Source organism: Ceratotherium simum, chromosome 22 (genome assembly GCF_057802395.1).
Source record: "Ceratotherium simum simum isolate JZ-2026a chromosome 22, ASM5780239v1, whole genome shotgun sequence".
NCBI classification, from domain to species: Eukaryota; Metazoa; Chordata; class Mammalia; order Perissodactyla; family Rhinocerotidae; genus Ceratotherium; species Ceratotherium simum.
In genome coordinates this window covers 50,501,682-50,514,953 of record NC_141921.1, presented here as the reverse complement: position 1 = coordinate 50,514,953, position 13,272 = coordinate 50,501,682, and the positions used below count along the sequence as shown (strand labels likewise).

At 57.2% G+C, this 13,272-nt stretch overlaps 2 protein-coding genes across 2 annotated transcripts; both read right to left on the bottom strand.

Moving 5' to 3' along the window:
• Positions 1-366: 366 nt before the first annotated feature.
• On the bottom strand, positions 367-4,346 carry MRPL20 (mitochondrial ribosomal protein L20). The gene is made up of 3 exons (XM_004425482.3): positions 4,114-4,346; positions 2,050-2,127; positions 367-772 (listed from the first exon to the last, which is right to left on the bottom strand). Exons 1-3 carry the CDS (start codon positions 4,309-4,311, stop codon positions 599-601), a joined length of 450 nt encoding a protein of 149 aa, XP_004425539.1. The 5' UTR covers positions 4,312-4,346; the 3' UTR covers positions 367-598.
• Positions 4,347-8,953: 4,607 nt separating this feature from the next.
• ANKRD65 (ankyrin repeat domain 65) lies at positions 8,954-12,689 on the bottom strand. Its single transcript, XM_087445770.1, is given in 5 exon segments — positions 8,954-9,448; positions 10,002-10,276; positions 10,279-10,535; positions 10,901-11,046; positions 12,678-12,689. Coding segments are annotated over 5 exon segments (1,149 nt in total). The 3' UTR covers positions 8,954-8,989.
• Positions 12,690-13,272: the final 583 nt, after the last annotated feature.

Genomic DNA, 13,272 nt, shown 5'->3' with positions numbered 1-13,272 from the left:
ACTGAGGCTGATGTTCAAAGTGGCTGAAGAGCTGAAGGTCTGCTGGAAACAAGAGGAAGAGATCAGGGGAGGGCTGGAGGGGTAGCGGGCAAGGTCAAGCATGGGCAGGGCTAGAGTGGGGATGGGGGACTTGGATGCTGAACAGGCTACCCACAGAGCCCTGAGGGGAGCCCTGGTGCAAAGCCCCCAACTTGCAGGAAAGGATCTAAGGTTCCGAGAGGAAGCGCTTGCTCAGCTGAGCCCTCACCCCAGCAGCCTCTCCCACTACCACAAGGCCACAAGGCTGCCAAAAAGTGTCCGAAAACAGGCACCCCAGGTGGAGCACACCCAATGTGTGTTTGCTTGATGTCAGAGAACACAACTGGAAACAATGAACAAACAGCACACGGGCTTTATTTACATGAGAGGTTTGAGTCTGTCCCAGAGAGGGAGGACAGCCTTTTCTCACACCTGTTAAATGTAAATTAACACAACTGCAAATGAGACACACACACTGTTGACAAATAATCTTTCGCCCCTGTTTTAGTTATGAGCATCAGGGGAGAAACCTTTTCTTAAGACACTCGGCTGCAAAGGGCAGGTGGTATTGGCGTCCCCCTCAGTGGTACTGCACCACTCTGGAAAATATGCCTTCAGGCTCCTTCCCATCCCCCAAGGCAGCAGCAAATCCTTCCTGTCGCCTCCTTTTGGCTAAAGCAGCCAAAGATTTAAAAGTCTTTGGTTCGTAGATGGCTAGATCCGCAAGCACTTTCCTGTTGAGCTCCACTTGGCACTGCAAAGAAAATCAGAGCCTGCGTCAGCATCACTGGGGCACAGAAGACTGAATGCAGCTGAGCGTGCCCTGAGCCCGCACCCCCGGAGCACCCCTTCTGCGCCCAGCCATTCCACATGGCTCCAAGGCAGTCTCTGCCCTCACAGGACACAGTCTGTTCAGAGAGGGGGAGAGGGAGTGGTGAATCCTGTCCAAGCAGGGCGGTGGAGGATAAATGTGGACAAGGACGAAGGGAGGGCATCCTTGCAAGCAGTGACGTGGGAGAGCAGGCTGGCATCTAGTTCTGGTGCCAGCCATAGGACCAAGGACCTTGTTTAGGGTCAACGGCCATCACCAAGGCAGAACTATGACTGTTGGCTTCGGGTAACCCTTTAATTCTGCTGGGAAGAGGAAATCAAAATTCCCATTTTACAAACAATGAAATGAAACACAGAAAAGGTATGTGAGACATAAGCAGTGGAACAAAACCGGGCCTTCCCCATTATTCCCACAAGAGCCAGACCACATCATCAATCAAGACAAATGGCAGGTGACTTCAGAAAACTGGAACACTGCCAGTGAGCCTGAGGGGCAGAGAGGTGGGATGGTCTCTGTGCATTAAATGCAGCTAAGAGGAGGAGTGGATCCTGTTCTGCCACCTGGGACCTGTGTGCCTTGGGCAAAGTCCGTCTCCTTTCTGAGCCTCAGTTCCCCATCAGTAAAATGGGGATGTCACACCCTCTACACTTACCCTGAGAATCTTGCTAAAGCACCAAAGACAGGGCCTGATACAAGGAGGAGCACAACACACACTCCCCTTAACTTTTTCAGAAAAAATTTAAATGCACACAAAAGCAGAAGGAATAGCATAATCACCAGGTTCAACAATTACCAAGATTTTGGGATTCACGCTTAATCTATCCCCTCCAAGACATTTTCTCCTCCTTTTTCACTGTGTGTTTCAACTTTATCTGCTACCTCATCAGAAATCCTTCAGTTATATTAAAGTTTAAATTAAACTTTAAAGTTAAAGCTAAGTTTTTCTACCTTTTTCCCTTGATGGGGAAACTCCAGAGCTCACGTCTTAGTACCACATGCCCCATTTCCAATTCTGCTACCAGGAGGGCAAGGGCAAAGCAAGTGTAGTGAGTCCCTGAACCTGCCAGAACTGGCCCCCCTCCCCAGAGGACAGCAGCAGTGCCACGGTGCTAACACTCCACTGCCCAGCTGCTGGACCACACCAGCTGGGCTGGTTTCTGTAGAGGGTCAGCATCTCAGCAGGACATCCTCAACTGTACCTTAATTAAATTGCCAATGAATGCCGGGTACTTCAGACCATGTTCCTGGGAGGCAGCTGTAATTCGATTAATCCAGAGCTGAAATAAAAAAACATGAAGATGCTTAAGAACTAGTTCTCCATGTTATGTCCACGCCTTCCAACAAAGTTCTGAGTGAACCAAATGGTTTTTTTGTAAAAGTAAATAGAAAAGCCAATGTCTTCTATTAGCAAACAGGCCTGCAGTACAGATAACAGTGAGCAAAGGCTGATGCGTGTCACCCAAGCACCGTTTTTGGAAGTATGGCCCTGAGCTAACATCTGTGCCCATCTTCCTCTACTTTGTATATGGGACACCACCACAGCACAGCTTGATGAGCAGTGCGTATCTCCGTGCCCGGGGTCTGAACCCGAGAACCCCGGGCCACTGAAACAGAGCGCGCACAAACTTAACCACTACACCGTGGGGCCGGCCCCCGCCAGCTGCTTTCTAAAGGAGAAACAGAAAAACCATGTGCTGGAAGGCGTTCATTCAACGCACGTTTTTAGGCACCGAGAATACAAAGATGAGCAAGAGATTCTGCAGTACACACAGCTCAGAGTGTAGAAAGGATCCATGTGGATGAATTACGACAGCCACTGAGGTAAGTGCCACCAGGCAAGAATGAAACATTCGAAGTGGAAGCTTCAAGGAGAAGAGTTTTGGGGAAAGAGCAGGCCTGAGGGAGGGAGGAAAGGGGCCTCAGAGGACCCAGCTAGCAGGGAGTAGCAGGGTCTGTTCCAGGTGCAGCAAAGGTCTGAAGGCTGCAGGGAAGTCAAGGCTGATGGGGAGGCTGGGGAAGATCTGGAAGGGTGATGTGATGTGGAAGCTTCTGACGGCTCTGGTGCGTTAAACGAGGGGGAGACCAAGGGGGACTCTCTTAAGCCATTCGTTACTAGTCTTAGGACAGTACTCAAGTCCCCTTTCTTCCTCAACTTCACTGGTTCTCAAGTTTGAACCCGCACCAGAAGTATCTAGAGGTTTGTTAAAACAGATTGCTGGGCCCCACCCACCTCCAGAGTTTCTGAGTCAGCTGGTGTGGGTGGGGCCTGAAAATCTGCATTTCTAACAAGTTCCCAGGTGAGGCTGCTGCTGTACAGGGAGCCCCGCCCCGCGAGAGCCTCGGCTCTCCTCTGTAGCAGCAAGGGCGCGCGTGCCACCAGATACTGGCCACAACTCTCCACATACGCATCAGTGACCAGAGCCCTGTGGGGTCCTAGGCGGCAGCACCACCTCTATCCCGTTCCGACAGAACAAGGCACAAAAAACAGAGCTGAGCTGGGATGCAGAGGCCCCTCCCGCACAGACCACCGTGCAGAGATAGTTTATCACGCTGTGGCCCTAATCTCGGGTTAATGACACTTTTCTCATTTTAAAGGGTCAGAATTACCTCCCTTATGCATTCAGGCAATACTGACAAAGTGCTACTGATCTAGACTCCTGGTTACAGCATTCAGCAGAACAAAAAGATCTCTTCCGAAACTGCCCTTCCAGCGGGGATGGGGGGCCGAGCAATAAACCACCAACCCAGTAAAAGACACGGCGCTGGACGCTAAGTTCGCAGGGGAGGGAGCCGAACCAGGAAGGTGGCACGCGCGAGAGCAAGCTGCCCGGGAGAACGCGCGATGCACGAGCCCCGAGGGCGGCCCGGCTTCTTCCAGGAGCCGTCGGGAGCCAGGAGCGGCCCGGAGCGGGGAGGGGGGCGAGCGGCCGGGGACAGGCCCGGAGGGACCAGGCCTGTCTGCGTCCGGCCCGTCCTACGTGTGACGGGAAGCTTCCCGCCGCTGCTTCCAGGCAGAGGGGAGGCGCGGCCGGGCCAAGCGGGGGGCTCCGGCAGGCCCGGGGAGAGCGCGGCGAGGGGCGCGGGACCCGGACGGCCCGCATTCCGCAGGAGAAACGAAGGAGCGGTCCTGCGGCGCCCGCCTCGGGCGGAGGAGCCGCTCCCCGGGCAGGCCGGCTAAGACGCTCACACGTCCTCGCCGCACCGTCCACCCGGAGGGGCGGCGGCTCCGCCCGCAGCCGTGCTGTGGCCCCGGCCTCGCTCACCGTCCTCATGCTCCTCCTCTTCACCCTTCGAGCTCGCGTACATTTCACAAACGCTCTCGTCACAGCCCGGACGGCAAGCCGGTAGCACCGATTCTTCCTCCCCCGGAAGTGCCGCGCGTGCCTCAGCACCTCCTGGACCCGCCAGTAGCGGTCGGTGAGGCGACTCCGTAGCCAGAGCGCTGTGGTGAGGAAGACCATGGCGCCCGCGGGCCGACCGCCCCTCAACCAAGCACGCGCCGCCGCCTGGGCGCAGCCAGCGGAAGCGGGAGGGCTCCCAGCGCTTCCGGGTCAGCAGCCCGCCAGGGGGACTTCCGGGGCGCCGCGCGTGCGCCCAGGGTCCCCACCGCCGCCGGGGCCCCTCACGGTTGTGCGCATGCTCTTGTGCGTGCAAGATGGGCCGGGCGGCTGGGCGGTGGCGAGTTCCTCCCTGCTGCGCTGGGCCCGGCGGCCCTGCCGGACCTCCCGGACGGGGGCGTGGGGCGCGCTGGGCGCGGGGCAATACAGACTAGCCGTCAGCGGATGAGGTGCAGGCGTGTGCTGTGCAGGGGGCGCGGGGCCTTGCGGCCGCGGGCGAGGAACAGCTTGCGGGAGGGCGCGGTGCGGCCCTTCGTGTGCATGCCCGGGATGGGAGACCCAGGGACGGAGAGCGGCCCCGAGTGCTTCCGACGGCTTGGGTTCCCTCTGGCGGTGATGGGATGTCCTGAAGCTGGACGGCGGTGATGGTCGCCTACCGCTGTGCAAGGACGGACCGCCCAGAGCAGGACCCTTCAGAACGGTGCACTGTGCACGGTCTGTTTGACCACAGCTGGAAATGGTGCAGGGGGCACAATACGGGTGTGCAATTTCCCTGTCACTTTATTTGCATATAATTTCAAACTACGGAAAAGATGCGAGACCAGTTCAAGGAACTACCAGTACGCTTTACCCGAATGCGCCAACTGTGTACATTTTGCTCCGTTTTTTAGTCCTTCTTTCTATAAACGTTTATGAACACATTAGTGGGGTTTTTTGGGGGACCATTTGAGAGGAAGTTGGCGATATCTAATTACTGTGTATTTCCTAAGAACAAGGACATGTTTTTACAAACCACAGCACAAGGATCGAAATCACGAAATTTGACATTAATACAATACTGTTGTCTAGCCTACAGTCCATATTCCAATTGTGTCAAATGTACTTCATTTTTTTCCCTGTCCAGGATCAGGCACTGCATTCAGCTGTTGTGTCTAAGTTTTAGTCTTAATCTGGAAGAGTTCCTCAGCCTTTCTTTGTCTTTCTTGACCTTGGCATTCTTGAAGAGTATGAGCTAGTTATTTTGTAGAATGCCTCTCAGTTTGAGTTTGCCTGATGTTTCCTCATGATCCGAATCAGGTTTTACATTTTTGCAGAATATTACAGAAATTAAATAGTGTCCTTCTTGGCTGGTTTCAGGAGGCCATGATGGCAGCCTATCCCAACATGAGTGATGTCAGCTTTGACCACTTGGTTAAGGTATCGTTTGCCAGGTTTCTCTACTTTTGTAACTAATAAATAATTTGTTGAGAAATACCTGGTGAGTCATTACAGGCCTTCTGGTGAGCAGACACTGAGGGAGGTAGGAGTGCAGAGGTGGGTTGTGTAACGCCTGTTAAAGAGGGAGAAAGAGGACTGGGCCTGGAGGGCCTCAGAAGGGATGCAGACTGGACAGCATCTGGGCTAACCCAGTAATTCCAAAGTGAAGATTGCCTGTTAGAGAAGTCTCGTGTTGGGCAGAAATGGCCAGACCCCAGTACCTTAGCTGTGCTCAGCATCTGGGACTGCCAGGAAGAGCATGCCGTTGGCTGAAGTGCTGCAGCGGACTTGAAGCTGAATGACAAGTGTGGTCCTGAATGGCTACCTGAGCAGCACACCCCCATCAGCTGTCGGGCTTTGAGACAACATCCTGTTCTTCATCAAACTTGCACTCACTCATTTGAGCATCCATTGTTGATTCTCTAACTCCATCATTCTTTCCATATTTACTGGCATTCTACTGAGAGAAGAGCTTTGCCATTTGGCGGTGCAATTTTAAATAGTGTTAGAAGAGTGCACTGAGAGGGTGATGTTTGAGTAAAGGAGAAAATAACTGATGAAGCCAGGCAGGTATCTGAGGGAAGAGTATGCCAGGCAGAGGGATCAGCAAGCACAAAGGAGCTGAGGCAGCAGCATGCCTGGTGTGGTCCAGAACAGCAGAAATGCCAATGTGCTGGGAGTGGAGCTGGTGAGGTCCCAGGGTCAGGCCTCTGTAGCTCAGTGAGCAAGTCGCAGGCCAGAGACAGAGGCCGGTGAGAATGTGTAGGGCCTTGAAGGTCGTGTAAGGACTTGATGTTCTGGTTATCATGCTGCGTCTGGGCTTCCCCACAGCATGGCAGCCACAGGGCCGTCAGGCTGCTTACATGGTGGCCTAAGGACAAGGCAATGTGGAACCCTATCACCTCCCTGGCCCACCCTGGAAAGTCACGCAGCATCACTCCGGCAGTACTCTGCGAACCTGAATAGTCACAGAAGTCCACTCGATGTCAGGGTGGAGACACAGCCCCAAGTTCTGGGTGGGAGGAACACAGAGATCACGTTATGGAAAGGGCACATGAGATGGGCGAGGTCACTGGGCCTCTGTGAACAACACAATGTGCCATGTTTGGCTTTTGCACTCCATGAAAGGGAGCCGTTGGTGGGGTCTGAGCAGGTGAGTTGCTTCATCCAACTTATCAATAAGATTACGGCTGCTGTTTTGAGAACAGACTGCAGGGAGTCAAGGGCTCAAGCAGGCAGACGAGTCAGGCTCGGGGCTGGCTTGGCTATGGCAACATTCCAGCAAGGCTGGTGGTGGCCTGGACATAGTGGGTGCGGTGGAGGAGGTGGGAGGCACTCAGGCTCTGAAGGTGGAGCCCACAGGCTGTGCTGGCCATCTTTGTGGAGGTCCATCCTGCAGCCTTAAAAACCATCGCGGGTGGGGGTGGGGGTGGGGGTGGGGGGGCCGGCCCGTTGGCGCTGGGGTTAAGTGCACGCGCTCTGCTTTGGCGGCCCAGGGTTCGCAGGTTCGGATCCCAGGCGAGCACTGACACACTGCTTGTCAAGCCATGCTGTGGCGGCATCCCATATCAAGTAGAGGAAGATGGGCACGGATGTTAGCCCAGGGCCAGTCTTCCTCAGCAAAAAAAAAAAAAAGGAGGAATGGCATTGGATGTTAGCTGAGGGCTGATCTTCCTCACCAAAAAAGAAAGAAAAAAAACCATCCTGGGGGTCAGCCCTGTGGCCTAGTGGTTAAGTTCGGCACACTCCGCTTTGGTGGCCCAGGTTTGGTTCCCAGGTGCAGACCTATACCACTTGTCAGCAGCCATAGTGTGGCGGCAACCTACATACAAAAAAGAGGAAGATCGGCACAGATGTTAGCTCAGGGCAAATGTTCCCCAAGCAAAAAGAGGAAGATTGGCAACAGGTGTTAGCTCAGGGCAAATCTTCCTCAGCAAAAAACAAAACAAAAAAATCCCCATCCTGACTCTGAGGACTCCAAAGATGTCACCCCAGCCTCCACCTCTCCCTCAGTCTCATCTTGTGCATCTGCTCTCCCACCCTCCCCTCCACCTGGGGCCCGAGCCTTGCCAGGACTCATCACTGTCTTTCCCCATCCCTGGCCCCCTGCATCCAACCCATCAGCAAGTCCAGAGGGCTCTGCCCACAGAGTCATCCCAATCTGCCTGCTTCTCCCACCTCCACTGCTATGCCACCACCATCTCACGGGTACCCTGTGCTTCCCTTTTCCAGGTGCAGTCCGCTCTGCACTTGGCAGGCTCTGTGAGCTGAGGAGACCTCGTCACACTCACATAAACTCCCCAAAGTCTTCCTGTTGCCCTGGGAGTAAAATCCAAGGGCTTCCATAGCCCCCGGGCACAGAGGTGCTAATTTGGCACGACAACTCTCACTTTTGAAAGATGAAATCTATCCTGTAAAACTGTTCACTCAGAAAAATCAAATAATGGCAACGATCTTCTATGAGGTGGGCAGTCAGATGATGGTCCCCGTTTCAGTTGTACCCCCGGGTTTTAATTTATGAGATGGCTGAGTGATGACAGGGAGAGGGTGATGCCATTGAAAGAAGATTCTTATTACATTTCACACCATGCCCCGCAGGGCCACAGGGGAAACCCCAGTGTCAGCCAGGACGAGGAAGCAGGATCAAGGAAGCTCAGGCCAGAGCCTTTATTGGGGTTCCCATGGGAAAGGCAAGGCAGGGCGGGAAACAGTTTAGGATTGGTTTGTTGGGTAATCCCAGTGGGCCTTGGTGCATTGGGGCTGTCCCCAGGTGTCTGGTACCTGGCCCTGGGTGATTTAGGGCCGGGAGGACATCTGCTGGAGGTGTGAGAGAGAAGGTGGCAGTTCAGAGTATGGGCACTGGATCACAGGGGAGATGTAAACAACTGTGGCCGTTAGTTTGGCCCTGTAATTAATGGATGTCACTAGACAAATATTGAATCTAAGAAAACACAGTAAGAACGCTCCCATGTACAGAACAAGCAGCTGAGGGTGACACCCCCATGGTGGACAAAGGGGAGACCATCGGGTTTTGGTCAGATTGTTGCTACAACTCAGTCTCTCCACCAGAGTCTAGAGAAGCCTGGAGCTGCAGGGGTGATAGGTCCATGGGAGTCAGTGGGGCAGTCCCAGGGCCGGCTACAGGCCCATTACTGGGGCTCAAGCCACTGCCTCCTCCTCCAGGAACCTCTTGGCTGTTCTCCCCTCTGCCCAGGCAGGTGGCCTCAGCTCAGAAGGCAGGAGCCCGGCACACTCCGAAGGCTGTGGGAGCCAGGAGCTATCTGTCCTGCTCTGGCCACGTGGGCTCAACCCTGAGGCGAGAAGCTCAGGGCCCCTGGGGCCCCTCTGTGCCCCCAACACTCCTGTTCTCCACAAAGGGCAGGCAGCGCCTGGGACAGGCCCCCTCGGACACCAGGTCCTGGGCCACCTCACCCCACTGCGTCCCCAGGGTGGGGCTGGCCCCTCGGCTCAGCAAAAGCTCTGTGGTGGGGCCGTGGCCACACTCCACAGCAAGGTGCAAAGGGGTCTTGTGGAGCCAACCAGCAGAGTTGAGCTGTGTGCCCCTGTCCAGGAGGTGGCCGGCAACCTCCACGTGGCCTCCCCGAGCAGCGTGGTGCAGGGGCGTGAGGCCCAAGGAGTCCCGAGCATCCACCTCAGCTCCCCAGGCTGCCAGCAGCTGGACGGCAGGCAGGTGTCCACGGGCAGCAGCCCTGTGCAGTGCAGAGCGGCTGTGCCTGTCCTGGAGGCTTGGGTCTGCCCCGTGGTCAAGCAGCACCTCCATGTCCTGGAAAAGTAGGGAAGGAGAGGGCAAGGCCCAGCCCTGGCCAGGCCGGTGAGGGGTTTGTCTGCCCCAGACCTCATCTGGCCTTGGCCGTTCGACACTGCTTCCCCATTCGGTAAAGGAGCCAGTGCCTAAGGCACCCTGGAGGGGCTCTCCTTGGAGACTTCCACTTGTCCTCCCAATCATCCTCATCAAATCTGAGACTTTGCAGCCCCTGCCGCCCTGCCACGCTGCTTGGGGGCTTGCTGGACTCAAGTGCAGGCCTGGTGCTCAAATATTTGTTGCTGCAGTCACCAGAATCAAATCTGAATGCCAGACCATACGTCCTCCCGGGGCTTCCATGAGACGGTTACAAACGAGAGCTTAGTCAAGGCTGCAGTCTGGTTCCTAGCAGCCGGCCCCTCCTCGCCACCCTCCCGCCCTCCGGTCTTGGACGGAGAGTGCGGCCCCTCCTGCCCCTCCTGCTCGAAGGGTCCATCACGTCCGCGCCCTCCCCGCAGCTGGGTGGGGTGGGGTGGTGCAGCCCCGTCGCTTCGGGGTCCAGGCCCGGACGTACCTGCCGGTGGCCCAGGCCGGCCGCAACGCTGAGTGCTGTGGCCCCTGCGCCGTCCCGGGCGTCCACCCGCGCCCAACGAGCCAGGAGGAGGCGCAGCGCCGCCGTGCGCCCAGCTGCGGCCGCCACGATCAGGGCACCGTCCAGGCCCGCGCCGCCGCCCGCCGCCACCAGCTCGAGTACCGGCAGCCAACCGCCGGCGGCCGCCCAGTGCGCCGCCGTCCAGCCGCGCGCGTCCGCCGCCGCGGGGCACGGGCCCGGCGCGCTCAGCAGGCGCCGGCCAGCAGCGTGCGGCCCGGGGCAGCGGCCCAGTGCAACGGCGTGAGGCCGGCCCGGGAGCGCGCTGCTGCCGTGGCCCCGCGGCGCAGCAGCAGCTCAGCCACCCGCGAGTGCCCGTGCCAGGCGGCCTCGTGCAGCGGTGTGCGCCCCGCCCGGTCGGCGGCTCCCACCGGCGCCCCGCGCTGCAGCAGGAGACTCACCAGAGGCACGTGGCCGCGCAGCACGGCCAGGTGGAGCGGGGTCCTGCCGGCGCGGTCCCTGCGGGGTCCAGGCGGGGGCGGCGTGGGTGGGGGCGGGTGGGGGACAGGGGCCGCGTCCTGCCCTGCCGGGTGAAGCCCCACTTCCTTCCAGTGAGGAGGCCAGGCCCGGGAAAGAGACCTGCTACCTTTGCCCATGAAGGGACGCTCTCCACCCTTCCCCAGGGACCTCAGTTTTGCCCGACGGGTGAAGAAGCTCCTGCCCAGTGAAAGGACTCTGGCCTAAGTAAGGTAGCTAATACCTTTGCCCATGAATGGACCCCATCCCCCCATCCCCTCCACCCCAGCTCCCACTGCCCAGCGAAGCGACCCTCACCACCCCACCCTGACCCTGGTGAAGAGACCGTGTCCTGCCCTGGGGCTCACCTCTCCTCCACACTGGCCCCTTGCTGCAGCAGCTGCGTGGCCAGGCCCACGTCACCCCTCCACACAGCCTGCAGCAGGCACCCCCAGGCCTGTGAGACACTGGGCCCCTCTGTCCCATCTCCCAGGAACTCCACTGCAGTTCCTCTCTCAGGTCTTGCTCACCCAGCTCAGAGCTCCTGGAGTCCATCTGGGAAGGCCGCTGACCCAGATGAGGGGAGGGGGGGAGTAGGAAGCCCCTGGAGAGTAGGTTGAGGCAAGTCTGCAGAGGCAGTGAAGGGGCAGACCCCGGGGCAGTAGAGATGTTCTACTGCAAAGGGAGGTTTTCAGGAGGGAAGCCACATCTGGAAGTGGAACAGTGATGTTGCAGGAGGGGCCTGAGTAAGGCCTCCAGCGTGGGTCACCTTGATTCTGGGACCCTAGGGCAGGGTGAGCCTGCGGGGGCTGGCCCTGAGGACTCCTTCCCATCCACCAATCCCTGGGTAAGGCCACCTGTCCAGAGCCCAGACGAAGAAGGAGGTGTGGCCAGCCCCTGCAGTCTTGCCCCTGCAGCTGCCTCTTGTGCCTGTCCACCAGAAGGTAGCACAGTTTTGGGGCGGTCGCTCCCACCCCAGCCCCCCTCCAGCCCACCAGGCTCCCAGGGATGAAGTGTCCTGAGGACCCTGCCCTGGCCACTACCCCCAGAGAGGGGCAGCAGAGCCTTGGCCCCTCCCCCACCTCCCTAAGAGAGCAGCCCTTCCAGGTGCCGGGTCCAAAGGGTGGGTCTCCAGACAAGGGGCTGAGGAGCCGCATCCCACCCCCACGCCACATGGACCCTACCCAGTGAGCCTCAGACACTCTGCTCAGATGTCACCTCCCCAGAGGGGCCCTTGAGCCTGACTGCCAAGCTGAAGCAACCTTGTCCAAGACCGTTTTATTTCTTCTTAGCGCTTCTCACTGCACGAAAGTATCTATTTTATTTTAAACGTCTGCCTTCCTCTTCTAGAATGAAGGCTCCACAAGGCACATCACACACTGGCAGGTTCGGTGGGTAAAGAATCAACACGCTGGTGCCGGCCCCGTGGCTTAGCGGTTAAGTGCGCACGCTCCGCTACTGGTGGCCCGGGTTTGGACCCTGGGCGTGCACCGAAGCACCGCTTCTCCGGCCACGCTGAGGCCGCGTCCCACATACAGCAACTAGAAGGATGCGCAACTATGACATACAACTATCTACTGGGGCTTTGGGGAGAAAAAAAAAGGAGGAGGATTGGCAATAGATGTTAGCTCAGAGCCGGTCTTCCTCAGCAAAAAGAGGAGGATTGGCACGGATGTTAGCTCAGGGCTGATCTTCCTCACACACACACAAAAAAGAATCAACATGCTCTGGGTGGATTCAGACAGTTTATTGCTTAAGTAGCCAGCAAAAGCAAGAGGAGCAAAGGTGTCAGCTCCCTGCATCCCTTGTCCCACAAGATGGCCCTGAGACTAATGGAGCCAGATGGCAGGTGGCACCAGGGGGCGTGGGCACCCTGTTGCTGAGGAGCCACTTCCAAGATGCAGATGCACCCTGGGGGCCTGGTGGAACATCCCGTACCTCGTCAGACCCAGGGAAGCCTCGTGACAGCTTCCCCAAAGGCAAAAGGCAGTGAGAGCCGGCCGTGTGGCCTGTCTTCCCATGTTCTGCCACAGCCTAGCGCATGGCAGCTTGCTCATGTGGGCTCTGTGGATTCGTGCCAGGCTGGCATAGCGCCCACCAGAGCCAACCCCATATAGGGCAGTGGCCTCTGCTGGCCTGACTCACCACTGAATCCATGGGGTCTAGAGCAGTGCCTGGCACACAGTGGGAGCTCAGTGAGTGTTTATTGAATGAGTGAATGAACAAATGAGGGACCCGAGGAGGGAGTGGGCTTAGAAAGGAGATGAAGCAGGGATCCTCTCTATCCAAACATTATCATTTACAACATTTTTTACTCCAAATTCACTATCTGAATAAATAAACAGCTACCGTAAGATCTTGGCATGCGTGTGCCCATGAAGACAGTTAAGTTGCATGCACAGAGCAGCAGGGCTTGGCATGCACTGCAGAGGAGCCTCAGCAGTTGGCCTGACGGGGCCTGTGCATGATCACTGTCATCCTCCCCTTCGTATGTATATGAAGGGAGGTGGTGAGCTTGAGAGGTGGGAGAACATCAGGAGAAAGTTTGGGAGAGGTAAAGCAAAGGGCAAAACAGGGTTCCCGTCTGATGCTGTGCAGCCTCCTTCCTTCAGCTCACAGACAACCCACTCGTTAGTGTAAGTGTCAGCTGGTTGTGTAAGTAGTGTTTGAAATGCTGTGTGTCATGCAGGAAAACCCTAGGCTGAGAGGGGCCACAGCTGGGGATGAGGGGACGAGCAGG

Bases quoted from the DNA above. Each gene is read 5' to 3' on its own strand.
- MRPL20 (XM_004425482.3), bottom strand. From the start codon at position 4,311: ATGGTCTTCCTCACCACAGCGCTCTGGCTACGGAGTCGCCTCACCGAC. The intron at 2,128-4,113 runs GTGAGCGAGGCC...TTTTTATTTCAG, and splicing joins AGAGGAGGAGCATGAGGACG to CTCTGGATTAATCGAATTAC. The intron at 773-2,049 runs GTACAGTTGAGG...TTTTCTTTGCAG, and splicing joins TCATTGGCAATTTAATTAAG to TGCCAAGTGGAGCTCAACAG.